Source organism: Salvelinus namaycush, chromosome 9 (genome assembly GCF_016432855.1).
Source record: "Salvelinus namaycush isolate Seneca chromosome 9, SaNama_1.0, whole genome shotgun sequence".
Taxonomy (NCBI): Eukaryota; Metazoa; Chordata; class Actinopteri; order Salmoniformes; family Salmonidae; genus Salvelinus; species Salvelinus namaycush.
The window spans coordinates 13,650,836-13,673,227 of record NC_052315.1 but is presented as its reverse complement, the minus strand read 5'-3'; the positions used below and the strand labels follow the sequence as shown (position 1 = coordinate 13,673,227).

Sequence of the window (22,392 nt, the reverse complement as noted above, 5' to 3'; positions counted from 1 at the left end):
AAGCAAAGGGTGGCTACATTGAAGAATCTAAAATCTAAAATATATTTTGATTTGTTTAACACTTTTTTTGTTACTACATGATTCCATATGTGGTGTTTCATAGTTTTGATGTCTTCACTATTATGCAAATTCTAGTGTATTCAAGGTTTAAAATGGCTTCTAAAGTTTGTCATTTTCATTCACATTTCCTGTTGCTACAGGATTATTTTCCTGATGTGAGAAACTGTTCAAATTAAGATAGAACATCCGTTTTAAAATACAGTTTCTTATATTGATAAGATAATCTGAGACATTTCCTGTGGTTGGAAATCGTGTATTTAATAGTTAATGCCTTTGCTTTCCGGCTTGCAATGAAAAACCAGGCGATGATCAGAATCACAGTTTTAATAACATACAAAAATCAAGGCCACATCTGTGCACAGTGGACCACACAGTGCTTTCTTGAACAACCTTTTGACATGAAAGTACATAGATTCACAGTGGGTACAGACTACTTCTGTTCAAAGCTGTTGCTCATGTACAACTCTAATGGACCAAGAGGAGGGCCCTTTCATTCCTTATTGAAGTCCCAGGAAGCAGGGTACCACACATTGTTGTCTAGTCTTTCTCTAGTCAAAGAAGGGTGTTTTCCACCATCTTGTTTTGGCCTCTGTTGAACCGTCTTTATGCGAGACACCTGGCAAGATGCCAAAGTAATCATACACAGCTGCAAGAAAACAAAAACAAAAAGTTGGTACATGATGAAAAAAGAATGGCCACAACAAACATGCCTACAATCATTCATATTTTCTCAAGTCATTTTTGAAGCACTGTCTTAGTGGTGATTTAGAAGTCACTGTCTTTGTGTTGATTTAGAAATCACTGTCTTAGTGTTGATTTAGAAATCACTGTCTTTGTGTTGATTTAGAAATCACTCTTTGTGTTGATTTAGAAATCACTGTCTTAGTGTTGATTTAGAAATCACTGTCTTAGTGTTGATTTAGAAATCACTGTCTTAGTGTTGATTTAGAAATCACTGTCTTGTTGATTAGAATCACTGTCTTAGTGTTGATTTAGAAATCACTGTCTTAGTGTTGATTTAGAAATCACTGTCTTAGTGTTGATTTAGAAATCACTGTCTTTGTGTTGATTTAGAAATCACTGTCTTTGTGTTGATTTAGAAATCACTGTCTTTGTGTTGATTTAGAAATCACTGTCTTTCTGTTAATTTAGAAATCACTGTCTTTGTGTTGATTTAGAAATCACTGTCTTAGTGTTGATTTAGAAATCACTGTCTTAGTGTTGATTTAGAAATCACTGTCTTAGTGTTGATTTAGAAATCACTGTCTTTGTGTTGATTTAGAAATCACTGTCTTTGTGTTGATTTAGAAATCACTGTCTTTGTGTTGATTTAGAAATCACTGTCTTTCTGTTAATTTAGAAATCACAGTATTTTTGTTTCTGTCTCTGTGACTTGTGTAGCTTTATGTGTTTCTGCTTGTTTTCAACTGCACTGACACAGTGCATCTTCAAATGTGATTAAACATGTTATTGGACTGGTAATCTAATTGTGGTTTTGTGGCCTCTTTGCGGCTGAGAATTCCCTACAAATATAAACTCAGCAAAAAAAGAAATGTCCTCTCACTGTCAACTGAGTTTATTTTCAGCAAACTTAACGTGTAAATATTTGTATGAACATAACAAGATTCAACAACTGAGACATAAACTGAACAAGTTCCACAGACATGTGACTAACAGATATTGAATAATGTGTCCCTGAACAAAGGGGGGGTATCAGTATCTAGTGTGGCCACCAGCTGCATTAAGTACTGCAGTGCATCTCCTCCTCATGGACTGCACCAGATTTGCCAGTTCTTGCTGTGAGATGTTACCCCACTCTTCCACCAAGGCACCTGCAAGTTCCCGGACATTTCTGGGGGAAATGGCCCTAGCCCTCACCCTCCCATCCAACAGGTCCCAGACGTGCTCAATGGGGATCGAGATCCGGGCTCTTCGCTGGCCATGGCAGAACACTGACATTCCTGTCTTGCAGGAAGTCACGCACAGAACGAGCAGTATGGCTGGTGGCATTGTCATGCTGGAGGGTCATGTCAGGATGAGCCTGCAGGAAGGGTACCACATGAGGGAGGAGGATGTCTTCCCTGTAACGCACAGCGTTGAGATTGCCTGAAATTACAACAAGCTCAGTCCGATGATGCTGTAACACACCGTCCCAGACCATGACGGACCCTCCACCTCCAAATCGATCCCGCTCCAGAGTATAGGCCTCGGTGTAACGCTCATTCCTTCGATGATAAACGCGAATCCGACCATCACCCCTGGTGAGACAAAACCGCAACTTGTCAGTGAAGAGCACTTTTTGCCAGTCCTGTCTGGTCCAGCGACGGTGGGTTTGTGCCCATAGGTGACGTTGTTGCCTTAATTGGCTACCGTCTGTAAGCTGTTACAGACATCTCACAAGTCCTCAACTGGCAGCTTCATTAAATAGTACCTGCAAAACACCAGTCTCAATGTCAACAGTGAAGAGGCGACTCCAGGATGCTGGCCTTCTAGTGGGGTGAGGACTTGTGAGGTGTCTGTTTCTCAAACTAGACACTCTAATGTACTTGTCGTCTTGCTCAGTTGTGCACCGGGGCCTCCCACTCCTCTTTCTATTCTGGTAATAGCCAGTTTGCGCTGTTCTGTGAAGGGAGTAGTACACAGCATTGTACGAGATCTTAAGTTTCTTGGCAATTTTTTGCATGGAATAGACAAGAATAGACTGACGAGTTTGAGAAGGTTATTTGTTTCTGGCCATTTTGAGCCTGTCATCGAACCCACAAATGCTGATGCTCCAGATACTCAACTAGTCTAAAGAAGGCCAGTTGTATTGCTTCTTTAATCAGGACAACAGTTTTCAGCTGTGCTAACATAATTGCAAAAGGGTTTTCTAATGATCAATAAGCCTTTTAAAATGATAAACTTTAATTAGCTAACACAACGTGTCATTGGAACACAGGAGTGATGGTTGCTGATAATGGGCCTCTGTACGCCTATGTAGATATTCCATTTAAAAAATCAGCCGCTTCCAGCTACAAAGTCATTTACGACATTAACAATGTCTACACTGTATTTCTGATCAATTTGATGTTATTTTAATGCACAAAAAATTAGCTTTTCTTTCAAAAACAAGGACATTTCGAAGTGACCCCAAACTTTTGAGCGCTAGTGTATATAACATTTGATTCCTAATGATTTGAAATTGATTTTTGTTGCCAGGTAGATTTCCAGAGCAAGTAACAAATGTATTTAAATTGTAACTGCTTAACTGCACTACATTGGAAAGGGGTTTGTACTTTTCCAGAATCGACTATGTTTGGAATTTCCTACTACTGAGCCATGTCTTACCTCTAGGCAGAGCAGAGCCACAGTAATCCCCCCCACTAGAAAGAGGTTCTGCTTCCCCCACCACACAACCTTATCCAGGCAGCCGTTGGTGTACACTCTCCTCCCTGCTGAACTCGGCTCCATACTCTGGACCTCATAGCCACACATGGTGTTGAAAACTGTCTGGGGAATACAGTGGATATAACATTAGTAAGCATGAGTTTTGGGACAGACACTGAAGTCCAGGAATGTCCAACGCTCTTCCTGGAGAGCTACTGGGTGTGCAGGCTTTTGTTGCGGCACTGCTCTAAAACACCTGAATCTTCTGACACCAGGCAAACTGGTTGACTATAGTGAATAAGCTTGATTTAAAAATGTTTTCCTGAGGTTTAGATTGAGTTGCTTCAATGCAGTTGCGCCATTCTATTCTAGGATAGTAGGTTGTGTTTCATTGCTCTTGCATGGATTCTGCTAACACAGGAAGTATTTCAGTTGACTCAGCAGCCTGCTGTCCATTGTTCTGTAGATATGCAGTGCATAGTGTTGTGGTCGACTTCTTCTCATTTCATAATCATAGCAAAGGTTGTTCCCAGAGGTAATTTATATACTGTAGTGCTTTAATAAAGCTGAGTGAAGGAAATATATTATGAATTATGAATGTGTTGTTTTGAGGTTATTTGTTTGTCTGACCTCATTGTGCAGTCGTAGGCAGCAGGAAAAAGGCACTCCACAGGCTTCCAGACTGGGGTTTTCCGCAGAGCACTGGAAGTAGACGTTATCGGACCAGTCCTCATAGGTGTGAACACCACAGCACTGGAACTGCAATCAGAACCGACAAGTGCATTAGTATCAATAAACCCTTGTACAGCAAAGTGAATAGTGCTGTACTTAAATAGATAATATACTAATAATATTTTCACTTATCAGATTATTTTATCCAAAGACACCTATACACAAATACTCGGTATATGTGATCTATAAAGAAATAAAACCCTCAATTCTAGTAATTTTATTTTAGGGCCGGCACCATGCTTCGTCCAACTGAACCATCGGAACCACGTTGACTGTGATTATCAGTGTAATTCACCTTTTTCTGAACAAAGTCAATAACATTTTCCAAGTCCAAATCCTCCCGATAGCTAACAATTGCCTTTCTCATTAACTTCTCCGTCCTCTCCAAAACCTGAAAGAACATCAGAAAGCATCTCATGAGTCAATAGTATCTAATACGACATCATTTGATTATGGTGTAAACTTGTATTCTAAATGTTGGCATGCTGAGAATTGCATCCTGCTTGGCTATAAAGGGCAATTCTCAGCATAAAACTGACTTTCAGGGTTCTCACATTACCTTGTCAGTGAACAGGAATCCAAGCAGTGCAGCTGTAATCTGTAGGAGAAGGATTACCACCAATATCCCTGAAAACTGGCAACACAAGGGACATTTCAACCTTGCAGTAGGCCAGGACAGTTGCATGAATTACTCTCTGTACTCATTATAATGATAAACAATGTTTAGATAATTACATGTCTACTATTCACCACCATCTATCTATGGCTTTCCAATGTACTTAAATCAATATGTTATGTGTGGCTAGCTCATCACAGTGATATTGTAAACTATTGTCTCAAGCAAGGAGCGACTCACTGTCTTCAGTAGGCAGGTTCCATTGCGCAATGCACCGAAGCACCCAAAGAAGGTGATCATAAACATTAGGGAGCCAATGACGATCAGCAAGAGAGCTGGGTCAGTCATCAAAGTGTCCACAACATCTGTGGAATCACACACACACACACACACACACACACACACACACACACACACACACACACACACACACACACACACACACACACACACACACACACACACACACACACACACACACACACACACACACACACAGTCTCATCAGTGGCATGTATCGCACTAAATAGGCTATATGTGTCAGTTGAGTGTAGACAAGCACTTGTCATTGAAAATGTGTGTTTATGACATTTAGACTGACCTTTCTCTTTGGAAACTTTGGCGTAGATTCCTACTGCTATAAGAACAGCACTTGCTACCTGGAGAAAGGAATGTTGAACTAATTGTAATATAGCATGCAGTTGGATTTACAAACTTGTCATTTGTATTTCATAGTAGCCTTTCACTTTGAATATTCTGTGTAGGCAGGCTGTCATTAGCTACAAGGAATAATCAATCACTGAACTTTAAAGTAAACACAGCAGGCTTTTTGTGATATTGTGACTTTTAACGACATACACACAGGACATCTACTTCTATCGGCAGTCTTATCTTTCTGATGAGAAAATAGATTAGCAGAGCATCCTTTGACAATATTAAAAGGAAAATATATATGGGCTACACAAGGCATGTCTCTGCTAATGATATAGTTTTTGTCAACTTACCCAAAAAATGTAACAGCAGATGAATAAAGTGTATTTAATGGTTATATATTTTTTAATTCCTTTCACCATTCTCCTTGTGTATTATGTGAGTTCTTGAAAAGTCGGGTGTGGTGGTTTGAAATCGCCAGACTACAGCAAAGAGTTCTCTTCCCCTTTCCCCTCTCCTGCTTATACTCTCAAGATGTGTCTCAGCTTGTCTAGGGACTGGTTGCAACACTACAAGACACATTCTTTACACCTGAGAGAGAACTTTGGCTACTTGACGTCGACCCCAAATACGTTCCTCATTATTTATAATGGTCAAGTTCACTTAAAACTGGAATCCTTTAATTGAAACAATAACAAAGCAGTCACCACGCCTGTGTTTTGGTAAAAAGCTGTAACAGCTCTCAAATTCAAAGAGAGACCTACGTATGCAGGACTCACCATCCATGATATCAAAAGTATAGTTTTAACCATGTTTTGAGGCTATAAGGTGTTTGTTTAAATTCATTTTGTTTACCAACATTGGAGTATAACAAGCTTATATGTAGGGTTCTGAGGGAGTATGACAGTTGAACTAAGCTCATTAGGCATTTATAATACACTTCAAGAATCAATGCATTCATTTATAATACAAAAATGGATGTATCAACTAAGGAACAGGTGTCAAACTCATGCCATGGAGGGCCCGTGTCTGTGGGTTTTCGCTCCACCCTTGAACTCCCCTCACCTGGTTGTCGAGGTCTTAATTGAAAGGAAAAAACTAAAACCGCAGACACAGCCCTCCGTGGATTGAGTTTGAGTCCCCTGAACTAAGGATTCTAGCTTTAAAGTTGAAGTTGCCCCATGGCACATATGCAGGATCAGCTGACCTTTTCAAAGGGCTAAACTTCAACATTAGTGTTTTTACACTAAAACTTGCGTTTTTACGCAAAACTGACCTGAGGTCATTGTCTAGGCCAGGGCAACTTCATTCCAGTCCTGGCGGGCCAGCCAGCGGAGGCCTCACTATGAATGCATACACTGACACCTGCTGGGTAACATAATACATTCCACACTGCAACAAATATTATTCCCGTTGGAAATAGAGACAAATTATAGGCACACACCCATATAATTACAGGTTGTTTACCTGCTGAAATGAATACAGTGTAGCGAATACACCTGTTGGAATTTGGCACTGTACAACTTCAGAGAATTATAACCTGTAGCCTATTCCTTTTGAGTTCCTTCTAGCCAGACGTGATCATTGACGATTCCCTCTCCACCGCAAAATGACGCACCCAGGGATTCTCCAGCAAAGCGGATTGGGGAGCCGAAACATGTCCCGTCAGCGGATTTGAACTGCACGGGATTTAGATCTCCACAGGGATTTTTTTTAAAATTATATTATTTACATGTTTATTATTATAATTTACCCTTAAGAAACTCCGAAACGTGTAATTCTTCACCATGGGAATCTCAGAACTACTTGACAAACTTCGAGATCGCGCAGATACATTTCTAAATGAGAAAAACATAGTGACAGATTTCCTTGGGAAACTGGAGGAGAAAACGGGGATCAAGAAAAAATGTTTTGCCGTAGGTATGTCATTTCTGTGTAGCCTATTATGATGACACATTTTATGTGCATGAAAAGATGATAACTGGATACCTAAATCGAAATATGATGTCTAGTTATGTCTATGATGGCAACCTGTGAAGGCTATAATGCATTGTAAACCTATGTTCGTTGAATGCACAACACGTTTCGGTTAATCCTGGCTGTGAACACAAACTACAGCCAGCCAAATGGTAGACCTATACGTAAATTAGGCTGTCGCACACAGTTGGTATTGACCAATTTACACACTCTCATCGGGGGAAACTCTATCAATGTAACTTGAAATAAATCGAACTACTTAATAATATTATGTTTTTATGTTTAGGAATAGGAATATTTTAATGGTGCATTATTATAATATAAAATGCTACTGCTGTTACTATGTAAACAAAAACAACGCAACTTCATTCAAAGATTTCACTGCCAGAAATCAACCACAGTGCCAATACCATACCATGCCATGCCATTTATGGGCTCCCGAGTGGCGCAGTGTCCTAAGGCACTGCATCTCAGTGCTAGAGGTGTCACTACAGACCATGGTTCGATTCCAGGCTGTATCATAACCAGCCGTGATTGGGAGTCCCATAGGGCTGAGCACAATTGGATCAGCCTCGTCTGGGTTAGGTTTTGGCCAGGGTAGGCCGTCATTGTAAATAATAATTTATTCTTAACTGACTTGCCTAGTTAAATAAAAAAAGGTATTCGTAGTTATGTCTAATATATCATTGTCAGCCTCCAGAGGACTTAGACAAGGCATGGGACAGGTGTATTCATGCCAGTGGGTGGTACTGATCATTGGAGTCTGGAGGAGAGGCGGAGCTATAGGAGGATGGGCTTATTGTAATGGCTGGAATGGAATTGATGGAACGGAGTATAATGTGGTTTTCACATCTTTGATGTGTTTGATACCGCTCCGTTAATACCATTCCAGCCACTGAGCCCGTCCTCCTATAGCTCCTCCCACCAGCCTCCACTGATACATGTTACATGTTGGTATTAGCCCTGGACAGCGCCACCATACTCAGAGCATTTCGTATTATTCTGTACGTCAATCCGAGACACTCCATTGAGTATGACATGTTACGTTTGGCTTTTAGAAATTTTAACAAATGTATTAACAATAAAAAACGTAAAGTATTTTCAGGTCACTCCAGAGATCATCAATCAGGGTCAAGCCAGGGCTCAGGCTGGGCCACACAAGGACATTCAGAGACTTGTCCCAAAGCTACTCCTGCTTTGTCTTGGCTGTGTGCTTAGGGTCATTGTCCCGTTGGGAGGTGAACCTTCGCCCCAGTCTGAGGTCATGAGCACTCTGGAGCAGGTTTTCATCAAGGATCTCTCTGTACTTTGCTTTGGCCATCTTTCCCTCGATCCTGACTAGTCTCCCAATCCCCCACTAAAAAAACATCTCCACAGCATGATGCTGCCACCGTAGAGATGGTGCCAGGTTTCCTCCAGACGTGACGCTTGGCATTCAGGCCAAAGAGTTCAGTCTTGAGTTCATCAGACCAGAGGATCTTGTTTCTCATGGTCTGAGAGTGCTTTAGGTGCCTTATGGCAAACTCCAAGCAGGCTGTCATGTACCTTTTACTGAGGAGTGGCTTCAGTCTGGCCACTCTACCATAAAGGCCTGATTAGTGGAGTGCTGCAGAGATGGTTATCCTTCTGGAAGGTTCTCCCATCTCCACAGAGGAACTATGGAGCTCTGTCAGAGTGACCATCGGGTTCTTGGTCACCTCCCCTCCCTTCTACCCCGATTGCTCAGTTTGGCCAAGCGGACAACACTAGGAAGAGTCATGGTGGTTCCAAACTTCTTCCATTTAAGAATGATGGAGGACACTTTTGTTTTTGGGGACCTTCAATGCTGCAGAAATGTTTTGGTACCCTTCCCCAGATCTGTGCCTCGACACAATCCAGTCTCAAAGCTTTACAGACAATTCCTTCAACCTCATGGCTTGGTCTCTCTCTCTCTCTCTCTCTCTCTCTCTCTCTCTCTCTCTCTCTCTCTCTCTCTCTCTCTCTCTCTCTCTCGCGCTTCCATAATTATGAAGACAGTTATGCATTTTGCATGGCATTCTACAGTTCTGTAAATCATTTACCAAAAGTCAATAACAGCGTTTGAGACTCTTCATAATTTCCGTAAGACTACTTACATTCTCATGAAGTAGCAGTGGAATGCTTGATTAAGATATTTGTGCCGTATAAAGTTTGACCTCTCGTCGTGTCTTTTCTGTTATCGACAGGTGCAGTGTCTATGACAGGACTGTATTTGGTATACGGCTATGGCGCCTCCCTCCTCTGTAACATGATTGGTTTTGTGTATCCTGCATATTACTCGTAAGTACAGTAGCGAATTAGGTTTAAAGTTACATGTATTTAGCATTAACTTAAAACTGTATATCTTTATGTACTGTATATCTACTTCTAATGTACACTACAGCAACTACCTAGAATGATTATAAAGGAAAATGTTCAATTGCTTTCATGAGCTTTTTCTCTCAATGCCCTGAGTTTAAGACAAGGGTTTAGCAATCTTGGAATTAAGAACATTTCCAATAAATGTATTTTCAAGAATCTAATTTCTTCTAAACTGTTTGCTTAAGGAGAAACATGAGAAATTACGTAAGAAAATTTCCAAGAACCTTTTGGAGGAATAACAACTTTACTTCACTTTCTACTTAAGTCTATAGTTAAGGAAACAATGTCAGTTAAGAAGAAATGTCTTCTTAAGAAGGTTTTGTGAATCTGGGCCCAGGATAGTATTATTTATTAGCCAGACCGTGTATGTATTGCCATTTTATGTTATGTAGTACCTTGCGTCAAGTAGGCTTATGTAATGTTGGTTACTTTTTCCACTCTTTTATGTAGAATCAAAGCCCTCGAGGGTAAAAACAAAGATGATGACACAAAATGGCTGACCTATTGGGTGGTTTACGGAATCTTCAGTGTGGGGGAATTCTTCTCCGACATCTTCCTTTTTTGGTTTCCTTTCTACTATGCTTTCAAGGTAAGGAGAGCATTAGATGTGTTTCACACAGAAAGACACTATCTGTGTGCTTTATGTTCTAAGCAAAAACGGTTTCAACTCACTCATTGTGACCAACCACTGACCTTACAATTACACTCTAATTCAAAATCACTACAGGCTACGGAATATGGTATATAACACATTAATAAACAATTAACAAGCCATTATAAGCTAGCTTTACATACAATTCATACATTCCTGTCAATAAATTCTGGGTATGCTGTGAAATACCTGTTGTCAAACACATGTATTTATGGTTTACTATGCTCATGGGGGAGTCATGCTTTGCTTATGTCGTTCCTTTAGTATGTGCTGCCCTTCAACGTGTCACAATGTTCCTGTTTTTTCCCTCCCTCTTTCCCAGTGCTTGTTCTTGTTGTGGTGCATGGCCCCCGTTACATGGAACGGCTCTCAGATCCTGTACAACCGGGTGGTGCGACCCTTCTTCCTCAAGCACGAGGCCACTGTGGACAGCATGGTCAATGACCTCAGCGGGAAAGCCATGAACGCAGCCGAGTCCGTCACCAGAGAAGGTACAGAGAAACTGCTAGCTCCTAGCTCCATTGTAGTTAATGTACATCTCAAAGTGATAGTTCACTCTGTTGAAGTATTAGCTTATTTTCAACTTCCCTAGGGCAGGGGTGTCAAACTAATTTAGTACTTTGTTGAAGCACCTTTGGCAGTGATTACAGCTTTGAGTCTTCTTGGGTATGACGCTACAAGCTTGGCACACCTGTATTTGGGGAGTGTCTCCTATTCTTCTGAGAGTCTTTAGGGGCCTTTTGGCAAACTCCAAGCGGGCTGTCATGTGCCTTTTACGGCGGAGTGGCTTCCGTCTGGCCATAAAGGCCTGATTGGTGGAGGTCTTCAGAGATGGTTGTCCTTCTGGAAGGTTCTCCCATCTCCATGGAGTAACTCTGGAGCTCTGTCAGAGTGACTATCGTGTTCTTGGTCACCTCACTGACCAAGGTCCTCGATTGTTCAGTTTGGCCGGGAGGCCAGCTCTAGGAAGAGTCTTGGTGGTTCCAAACTTCTTCCATTTAAGAATGATGGAGGCCATTGAATCGTCCTACACCGTCTCCAATACCCGTCGGATGTGGCAGGGTTGCAAACTATTACAGACTACAAAGGGAAGCACAGCGCGAGCTGCCAAGTGACACGAGCCTACCAGACGAGCTAAATTACGTCTATGCTCGCTTCGAGACAAGCAACACTGAAGCATGCATGAGAGCATCAGCTGTTCCGGACGACTGTGTTATCATGCTCTCCGTAGCCGATGTGAGTAAAACCTTAAACAGGTCAACATTCACAAGGCCGCAGGGCCAGACGGATTACTAGGACGTGTATTCCGAGCATTCGCTGACCAACTGGCAAGTGTCTTTACTGACATATTCAACCTGTCCCTGACTGAGTCTGTAATACCAACATGTTTCAAGCAGACCACCATAGTCCCTGAGCCCAAGAACACTAAGGTAGCCTGCCTAAATGACTACCAACCCGTAGCACTCACATCTGCCACGCTGATCCTCAACACGGGGGCCCTTCAGCGGTGCGTGCTCAGTCCCCTCCTGTACTCTCTGTTCACTCATGACTGCATGGCCAGGCACGGCTCCAACACCATCATTAAGATTGCCGACGACACAAAAGTGGTAGGCCTGATCACCGACAACAACGAGACCTTTATGGAGGAGGTCAGAGACCTGGCCGTGTGGTGCCAGGATAACAACCTCTCCCTCAACATGATCAAGACAAAGGAGAGGATTGTGAACTACAGGAAAAGGAGGACCGAGCACGCCCCCATTCTCATCGACGGGGCTGTAGTAGAGCAGGTCGAGAGCTTCAAGTTCTTTGGTGTCCACATCACCAACAAACTATCATGGTCCAAACACACCAAGACAGTCGTGAAGAGGGCACGGCAAAGCCTATTCCCCCTCAGGAGAGAAAAGATTTGGCATGGTCCTCAGATCCTCAAAAAGTTCTACAGCTACACCATCGAGAGCATCCTGACTGGTTGCAACACGGCCTGGTCTGGTATGGCAACTGCTTGGCCTCTGACCGCAAGTCACTACAGAGGGTAGTGCGTATGGCCCAGTACATCACTGGGGCTAAGCTTCCTGCCATCCAGGACCTCTGTACCAGCCGGTGTCAGGGGAAGGTCCTAAAAATTGTCAAAGACTCCAGCCACCCTAGTCATAGACTGTTCTCGCTGCTACCGCACAGCAAGCGCTACCGGAGCGCCAAGTCTAGGTCCAAAAGGCTTCTTAACAGCATCTATCCCCAAGCCATAAGACTCCTGAACAGCTAATCAAAGAGCAACCCAGACTATTTGCATTGCCCACCCATTACGCTGATGCTGCTCTCTGGTTATTATCTATGCATAGTCACTTTAACTCCACCTATATGTACATATTACCTCAATTACCTCGACTAATCGGTGCCCCTGCACATTGACTCTTTACCGGTACCCCCTGTGTATAGCCTCGCTACTGTTATTTTACTGCTGATCTTTAATTATTTGTTATTTTTATTTCAATTTTTTACTCAAAACCTTTTTTTTCTTAAAACTGCATTGTTGGTTAAGGGCTTGTAAGTAAGCATTTCACTGTAAGGTCTACTACACCTGTTGTATTCAGCGTATGTGACAAATTAAATGTGATTTGATTTGATTTGACTGTGTCCTTGGGGACCTTCAATGCTGTAGCAATGTTTTGGTACCCTTCCTCAGATCTGTTACGCGACACAATCTTGTCTCTGAGCTCTACGGACAATTCCTTCGACCTCATGGCTTGGTTTTTGCGCTGAAATGCACTGTCAACTGTGGGGCCTTATATAGACAGGTGTGTGCCTTTCCAAATCATGTCCAATCAATTGAATTTACCACAGGGGGACTAAAATCAAGTTGTATCAAGTTGTTGTCAATTTCGAGTCTCATAGCAAAGGGTCTGAATACTTGTGAAAATAACGTATTTCTGTTTTTCATTTATTATAAATTTGCAAAAACTTCTAAAAGACTGTTTCACTTTGTCATTATGTGGTATTGTGTGTAGATTGCTGAGGAATATAAAAAATAATGTAATCCATTTTATAGAATAATGCTATAACGTAACAAAATGTGGAAAAAGTCAAGGGGTCTGAATACCTTCCGAAGATTGAGTTCCTACCCCCACCAAAAATAAATGTTCATATTCAGTGGCGGCCGGTGCCGTTTAAGATGAGGGAGGATGATTTGTTTTTTATGAGCATGGCCTTATTTCAATTACAGCATGTTGGATGACTGTCATTTATATTCCATTCACCCAGTTCAATGAAACATCAATAGGTTTAGGCTACTACATGATACCCAAATTTCCCCCGTACCCATCATGAGGTTGCTACAACCTAGGAATTAAGTTTACAAAGTAGGTGCACAGGTCGAGAGAATATCGAGTAATCAAGATGTCAGACAGTGACACATTCAATAGCACCTTACACACTCTTCCAGCATCTAGCTGAACTAGGGTATAATCATTAGTCCAACAGTTGCAAATGAGAGTTTCTATTGGACAAATTCAGGTATGTTTATCCCTGTTTCGTTCCGTTTCGTCCCATTTAAGAAACGTTTTTCAACAGAATCGGCGGAATGAATACACCCTTGATCACACGCAAACAGTTCACTTTCATAGCAGCCACATAAAAACAGCATGATCACTTTGCTCGTTGTATATACAATTCCTTCTCCAACTATCTGCGTGCTCTCCTCCTCTCATCTTTTCCCTCGCTTGTGGACTTCAGTGCACAACACATCAGCTGTCTGTGACCAGGCGAAAAAAACTCTAACCCCTACACACAGCCTACATAGTTGTCACTTCATTGTCAACTAGAACTACTAGAACTAATGAGGTTAGTAAACCCGCTACAATCACGCAGTACAGTGTACAGCCAGAAAACAGTTTAGCAGTTACACCGGCGGGCCCCGATGACAATAAATTAATAAAACCAAACGCTTAGCTTGACTTGGAAGAGTTCCAGTGTTGGATAGCCATAGCCAGCTAGCTAACATAGCATCCCTCTCTGTTTGAGCCAGGTGTTTGAATAGACTAAACTAGCTAGCTGCATTTGCTAACTAAGTGAAAGTTAAAAAACATAAAACCAAATATACTGTAGCTAGCGCTCTCTCTCTGCTGCTTCTCCTTAATTTAGGAAGACATTAATATTTACATTTACATTTTAGTCATTTAGCAGACGCTCTTATCCAGAGCGACTTACAGTAGAGTGCATACATTTTATAACATTTTTTTTTTTTTTTTTTACATTTCATTACATTCATTACATTACATTTCATTTCATTTCATTAATATGTTCAAAACTGTTCAACTATTGTCTTTCTATCTCTTTGAGTCAACTACTCACCATATTTTATGCACTGCAGTGCTAGTTAGCTGTAGTTTATGCTTTCAGTACTAGATTAATTCTCTGATGCATTGATTGGGTGGACAATATGCCAGTTCATGCTGCAAGAGCTCTGATAGGTTGAAGGAAGTCCTCCGGAAGTTTTTTACTGTGTAAGTCTATGGAAGTGGGTGAAAACCATGAACCTCCTAGGTTTTGTATTGAAGTCAATGTTCCCAGAGGAGGACAGACGCTAGCTGTCCTCCGGCTACACCGTGGTGCTACCCTACAGAGTGCTGTTATGGCTTCTGTAGACCTTCATGGCAAAACAGTGCGTTTTAATAGGGTTAGGGTGAATATATAAGGTGAATATATTTAGGGTGAATATATTTATTTGATAACTTTTTGAATGTTTCACTATTTTTCTTTTCTTCTGAAATTCACTGAGGAGGATGGTCCTCCCCTTCCTCCTCTGAGGAGCCTCCATTGTTTCAATTATGCATGTTTGGAGAATGTAGCAATGCTAATGAAAACGTATTGTATCGGTTAGCGGTGCATTTAAAAGGATGCCCAACATATTGCACCAGATTCAGCTACATAGCTATTTTCTCTATGCAGTCCCTAAATTACTTGGTATTTCACAGTATAAATCCTATTAGAGACCTGCGTGTAAACAATGAGGATAGAATCAATGTGCTGTAGACTACTGTATGAGGTCACACCAGTGGTGGATTTCATAAACTGGCAAATGGTCTAGCAGGGATTAACATTGTCGGCTGAGGTCATAGACAGCTTACGACAGGTAGACGAAAGGATGGCAGGAACCAGGTCAGCTGATATAAATAGATCTAGAGGTAACCTGTTGAAAGAGGTAACCTGTTGAAAGAGGTAACCTGTTGAAAGAGGTAACCTGTTGAAAGAGGTAACCTGTTGAAAGAGGTAACCTGTTGAAATAATGCATACTTGCTGTAAGAATAATGCAAAGTATACGGAACAATCTAATTAGCCTAAATATTGAGATCCGTTTAAATTTCAGTAAAAACAGAGCTATTCTGTTGTGTGTGCATGCGTGTGTGTTTCAGCCTTGATTATTTGTATACAATTTTCCCAATTACTTTTGCAATATCATATGCATAGATTGCTTGTTTCTGAAGGAACCTTCATGTGTCTTTGTTTGCATGTCTCTTTCTCTCTTTCCTGTCTGGCCTCAGTCCTTCAAACACTGGTGAAAAGCAAGACTATGCAACAAGCATCAGAGACAAAAGGCTTACCCAGCACATCAGACTCACCTGTATGTAAAACAAACTGTTTATTTTCATAACAAACTCCTTATTACTTTATTTCCTTGGTCCCTAGTTACTCCCTAACAACCCTCCAGCTCAGCTAACATAGTCCCACTATTAGTTAACTTGCACGTTAGCTGTGCCTGCGAGTTGTTTCCCGTAGATCATGAAAAGGGCTTACCAAGAAAAACTTCCAAAAGGACACATTTGTGGCAGAAAGGAGTTGCAGCACTCAACAAGAGATTCATTTATTATTAGCTCACTTTACTCATTGTTCAGAATGAGCGTCAGGTGACTGATCTCATCTTGAACAATGGTTCCCTTTCTCGGCTCATGACACTCCCATTGCTAATGTGAATTAATAAACTTATGTACATATTATGTAAATTGAAAAATCGTCCCGATATCTCCACTCCAAGTCTCTTCAATGAGAATAGGCCCATAGTCCTTTAGGAAGTTTTTCTTGGCAAGCCCCCTTTTCATGATTTTTGTCATTTTGTTGTAACCTTATGCAAACCACTCCTTCATTCTAGTCGCCTGTCAGTCCCTTAATGAACATAGCCATAGAAAATCAACAATTGTATATCTAATTTTATTGCTATTATTTGTCAAAAACAGAAGATGAAAACATTCGGTGGGATTGAAAGTCAAAACACTATTGAAAGTGCTTGTCATTGTATGGTGCAAGTGTCAAACCCCTCAGTCACACTGTGGACCACTATTTTCTCCCCTTCGGCTGGTAAATGTTGTTGATGTGTCCTGAGCAATTCCTCTGTAGAGTCATGCTGAAGTTAATCGGGGTGCTAACAAACCAATCGCTCTCCTCTGTGGACAATGGATACTGATAATGCTGCCATGAGTAGCAAAGTTATTTTTCTCTTTCTGCAAGCCTTGAATGTGGGTCTATTGTACATTCAGTTTTGTGAGTGGCTTGTTGAAGGAAATGTAGTAGCAAGTGCAGCCTCAACACAAAATAAGCTTTCAAATATGGTTCGTCAGAAACTTTATCACAGCAACCACATGGTGAGGTCTGGATTTGAGGGCTGTTTTCTGAAGAAAGAAAACAAGGACATAAATCAGCAAATCCCGCTTGTGAGAAGAACACATGCCGGGACTAAAGCTTCTCCCAGGCTTCCCTCCTCAGGGTCTTATCTAGAACCACTACAAAGGCCATTACCTAAGCTGTGAAAAGAGGTAGTCGACTATCGGCCAATTAGCCTATATTTCAAGGATGCTAAACGTATGCTTCCCACTGCTTTGTTTCCCTTTCATAACATGGTTGTGAAGCTCTTTTGAAAGTAATTCCTCCTCATTGTCTTGTCTGGTCCTATTCTATGTCTGTTCATAAGATGATTCATGAGTTGACCTACACTGAACCCAAAGTAGACTAATGGTAAGTGACACGCAGTGATACTGTGTGTACACAGGATTACTCACTGTATTCACCTGGTCAACCATAAGGGCAGTGGCTGGATCTTGTGGCATAGATAGATTACTAATTGCATTAAGCAAAATACCTAACCTCTTAAAAGCATCGTTCACTCCAAAAGTTTGTCAGATGTTTTCAGACTTCCAAAGTTGTCTTATGTCGATATGAGTTCATGTTCCATGACATCATTGTGTAGATCCAGCTATGCCTCAATCGCAAATGAATAATAGAGATATAGACATGGTCTACTATCGACATAAGACTACCTTTGGGATTTGAAAGTATTTTACAAAATTAGATTTTGTGAACTATGAGCAACTTTGAGTGAACAATGAGCAACTTTGAGTGAACTATGAGCAACTCTGAGAGAACAATGAGCAACTTTGAGTGAACTATGAGCAACTTTGAGAGAACAATGAGCAACTTTGAGTGAACTATGAGCAACTTTGAGTGAACTATGAGCAACTTTGAGAGAACAATGAGCAACTTTGAGTGAACTATGAGCAACTTTGAGAGAACAATGAGCAACTTTGAGTGAACTATGAGCAACTTTGAGTGAACTATGAGCAACTTTGAGAGAACAATGAGCAACTTTGAGTGAACTATGAGCAAGTGTCTTTCATTATATTTACAGATCCACAGGTAGAGGCAACATCTCAGTGATGGTACTGAAGACAGCAAACCAAACCATGCCAGATTCACCGGAAGGACTTTGGTTTCCATGTTGACTTGCAAACTACTGAACCACTTATACTTGATGTCCTATGGTGGGAAAACGATTAAACAAATCTGACAGAGATGGGATACCATTACACAGACAGATAACGGGACAGGAAAAAAACATAGCCAAGTTAAAATAATGCTGCTTCATATCGACCAAAACCATTGCAGCTGAAAATCACTTCACAGCCGCGTGGTCATGTGTCTGGTCAGTTGAATGCTATGCAATGTCTGATATTTTGACCTTCTCATCACCTGATTAGAGTAACTGAATTTGTCTGATATGTCTTTGCTTTACAATCAATGTCCTTGTCTTCCGATAAGGGAGTGTGTGGGCTCAATGCTTCAACAATAGGCACAGTGTTCTAGTCTTAGACTTCTTTGTTTTTGTTTTCACATACTTCATTGTGCTGAATTGAATATTTATTCATCGTTGTCTTTTGTTTCTTTTTTTTATTTGAACATGTTTTTTTCTCTTTTTGTCTTGTAAAATTGTATTATAGTTAGATCTAGGCTGTATTAAATTGAAATTGCCACATACCTCTACTGTAAGTTAGATTTTAATGCAGTGGGTCTTGGAATCCTAGTGAGATCATTTTCCAATGGTAAATACTGCTACTATGTATTTAACCAATAATTTAAATGGAATGAGAAACGGAGTAAGTGCTACTTATTGTAGTTGTGAGTTAGCAATGCAATAAGATATTTCAATAACATTCCATTATTATTATTATTATTATTATTATACATGTACATATTTTGTACTCTCAAAAGCACATAAAGTTGTACCAATTGTGTATGAATAAAAGTGTCCTCTTATTCAGTGTGTTTTTCACTGTACATGTTGCTTATCAAGATGATCACAGATTCTTTGGCATGGAGCAACGGAGACAAAGCATTTTAGAGGAGAGTGCCCTCTATTGGTCGTCATCATCATTGTCTCAACAGCAATGAAAAACGGCGTCTAAATTGCGTGTTGGCAATAAAAACATACAATTTGATGTATTATTCAACAGATATAAAAAATAAAAAAACAAGATTAAAAACATAATGAACAAGGTTAACAAAGAATATAACAAATACGTGCGTAATGTCGTGTCTGTCTCACACAAATGACGTCTCAACTTCAGGTTCACGCACGCGCACAATAATGTATTTTTTTGCATATTGATTTTGTTTAAGTTATGTTGTATGCACAGTTCTAAACGTTTGTAAGACAACTTGGTGAAATTGCACCGTATAAAGTCTTCAGCTAGCTACCAACAGAGAAGTGGCAAGTTTAGGAGACCCCGTAAAACCATGACTGTCTTACTTATGAAATTTGACATGTGTAGACAGACACCAGTAGCAAAATAGGACTCTTAGCTATAATAGCTAATTGGACATATAAATTAGCTGGCTATCTAAGACATACTTCTCTACGGTGCCATTATTCCAGATAGTCCACATCTTGGTTCTGCAGAATGAATATCAGCATGGGTGCTAAAATAAGAAGCGAGTGGTGCTTCATAGTCGACCAGATCCGCCCACTGTGGATCACATTCTTGCGGATATCAGTCTTTCCGAATGATCCAGTCTTCAGCGTCTTGGAGGATGCCAACCAAGGTATGCACCTAGCTACTGTACATCAGTCAAATAGACGACACTATTACTAAGTGAATTCAAGCAGACACCCTTCACTTTATTTCACATGTAATGTTATGAGGGAGAGCATCTAATTTTGAGCTTTCAGCAAATTGTCTACTCGATTTGGTGGCCTGTGTTTTAGGAAACCTATTGAACTAAACTGGATTTCCCCCTTCCACAGATGCCAAGAAGGGGTCATCAGATAATGAAGTGGAGACAAAGTATCTTCAGAGCTGCAGGTACTTGGAGATGAACAAGCGGCTTCAAGAGGTCAGAGGTGAACTCATGCAGCAGAGGGAGGAACTGCGGGCAGCTGGAGAGCAGTTGGGGATCAGTGTGGCGGAGGTCAAAGGGAGAGCCCTCGAACCAGTCTTTGAGGCATCACACCTCAGAGCTTGGGGAGCACCTTACCTCAGGGCTTGGGGAGCACCTTACCTCAGGGCTTGGGGAGCACCTTACCTCAGGGATTGGGGAGCACCTTACCTGAGGGCTGAGGTAGCACCTAACCTCAGGGATTGGGGAGCACCTAACCTCAGGGATTGGGGAGCACCTTACCTCAGGGCTTGGGGAGCACCTTACCTCAGGGCTGGGGGAGCACCTAACCTCAGGGCTGGGGGAGAACCTAACCTCAGGGCTGGGAGAGCACCTTCCCTCAGCTTGAACAGATTCATCACGAGAAAACTTGGCATTCCTCGAGTCACACCACCTCAATCAGGAGTGTTTCAGAAATGGAAATGGGACTCAACAGATTGATTGTATATTGTCAGTTGATTGTTGTTCCAAATAATTGTTGGCATTAACATTGTCTCCATAAATTGGTGTGACTTTTCACAAATGGTCAAACAAATTAGTTATGTGTATTGTCTACATTTCTAGATTTTATATAATGAATATGAATAAAATATTGATTTGTGAATAAATATAACTTGGTTTTAATGTTCAACCACACAGACTTTATGTGCATGGATCAAGGGTCAGGCAGGAGTTAAGCTACATGGGTCATATGAATATCCAGCCATGTGATAATATCTAGCCATGTGATAATATCTAGCCATGTGATAATATCTAGCCATGTGATAATATCTAGCCATGTGATAATATCTAGCCATGTGATATTTTTTACTTAAAGGTCATTATGAAATTAATGCCAGGATGAAATGTCAGTGTAGAAGAGCATTTGTTTATATCCCGATTAGCTCATAAAACTGTCAGTATGTCCACATTTCATTGGCATGAGTGCATGGCAAAGTCAATATAATTGAAAGCCCATTTTATTGTTTTGATAAATTCAAGAAAAATTCTAATGAAGGTTTAAGTCAGCCAGGTTAATGAAATGTGTCCACAATTTATTTGATGAGAACATTTATTATGATGACTTTCATTCCTTGGACTATATCACATTGTACCATTTGCTGCCTATGGCTCTGTTCCCACCTGGCATGATATTTCTTGTCCCCCATATCTGATCTGTTATAATCCTCCTTCCCTTCACCCAGTGGTCCAACTTCATTTATTCTAGTTGTAGCAAAGTGGGTAATATCAAAATGACAGTTATCTTCATAGGAAACTGCTACAGTATTCCAGTTCCAAGTCATGGCCGATGCAAATCAGTTTTATATTCTAACTTTGGAGGTGATTTCATTAGACTCGTTCACAACCAGTTTGAAAATCATTCCGGCACTTCCAAGCACTGAATATAACTTTAAGTAATGTAATGCCAGGTGTAAACAAAGCATATGACATTCATGGTGGACGACCTTGGACATTTTAATCCGATTCGTAACATAGCATATACAACATTTCAGTTGCAAGGATCTTGACAAAACTTTCAAGAATAATGTCTTCGTCTTTGACAACACTTTCCTACATACTGCACACTCACTATTTGTCTTTAAGGGCTGTTTATACATTATCAATGACCATTATGTGACAATGTTTGTGTGACAAAGAGACTTGGTTCATTGCATTACTGAAAACATGAGTAAAACATGGAAATGTTACTTGTTGACACAATTCAACACTGCACATTTAATGAGAATAAACAACCTTTAAATTTCATGGAGATCAAGCCAGATTAGTTTAATTTTTGTCAAGCACTTTTGTCTTGGTTACATCTCTCAGAGAACATATGACCAGAGAACATATGAACAGGTGATGTTACAACTACAGAGAATGTAAATTTAAATTTCTAATGCTCGAGTTCTTTGACCTATCACTACTGGCAGCAAGACGTTTAAGCAAATATTAACACATTTCTGTAAATAGTTATACAGAATAATTTCTGTAAGAGTACACTTCTGTAAAACCCAACAGTTGTTTCTCTCTTAGTGACCATCAGCCACCTTAACACCATCTTTTACCTGCCTGTGATTACTTTAAGTATAACTGATTCTAGAGGCAAACACAAATATGTTTAGCATTCAATAGACAAAGGCATTTACAGCTATTAAGTTGAAATACAGTCAAGTCATTCAGCCTGTTCATGTACAACGAGCATCAATGAGCATGACGTTTCCTCATTGCCACTTGATCCAGATTGCAGATGGACTAGAAATGCATGTTTACTGGTTCTTTT

The 22,392-nt window shown here is 40.7% G+C and overlaps 3 protein-coding genes across 3 annotated transcripts; 2 read left to right on the top strand and 1 right to left on the bottom strand.

The window, feature by feature from the left end:
- Nucleotides 1-550: 550 nt before the first annotated feature.
- On the bottom strand, nucleotides 551-5,847 carry zgc:113223 (uncharacterized protein LOC541424 homolog). The gene is made up of 8 exons (XM_039001320.1): nucleotides 5,779-5,847; nucleotides 5,376-5,433; nucleotides 5,015-5,139; nucleotides 4,718-4,792; nucleotides 4,454-4,549; nucleotides 4,057-4,185; nucleotides 3,388-3,549; nucleotides 551-706 (listed from the first exon to the last, which is right to left on the bottom strand). Exons 1-8 carry the CDS (start codon nucleotides 5,845-5,847, stop codon nucleotides 551-553), a joined length of 870 nt encoding a protein of 289 aa, XP_038857248.1.
- A 1,365-nt stretch (nucleotides 5,848-7,212) lies between these two features.
- reep6 (receptor accessory protein 6) lies at nucleotides 7,213-17,433 on the top strand. The gene is made up of 6 exons (XM_039001318.1): nucleotides 7,213-7,345; nucleotides 9,607-9,700; nucleotides 10,232-10,370; nucleotides 10,756-10,924; nucleotides 15,971-16,050; nucleotides 17,392-17,433. Exons 1-6 carry the CDS (start codon nucleotides 7,213-7,215, stop codon nucleotides 17,431-17,433), a joined length of 657 nt encoding a protein of 218 aa, XP_038857246.1.
- Nucleotides 17,434-19,367: 1,934 nt separating this feature from the next.
- Nucleotides 19,368-21,837, top strand: LOC120053378. The gene is made up of 2 exons (XM_039000503.1): nucleotides 19,368-19,796; nucleotides 19,999-21,837. Exons 1-2 carry the CDS (start codon nucleotides 19,655-19,657, stop codon nucleotides 20,568-20,570), a joined length of 714 nt encoding a protein of 237 aa, XP_038856431.1. The 5' UTR covers nucleotides 19,368-19,654; the 3' UTR covers nucleotides 20,571-21,837.
- The last annotated feature ends 555 nt before the right edge of the window (nucleotides 21,838-22,392 follow it).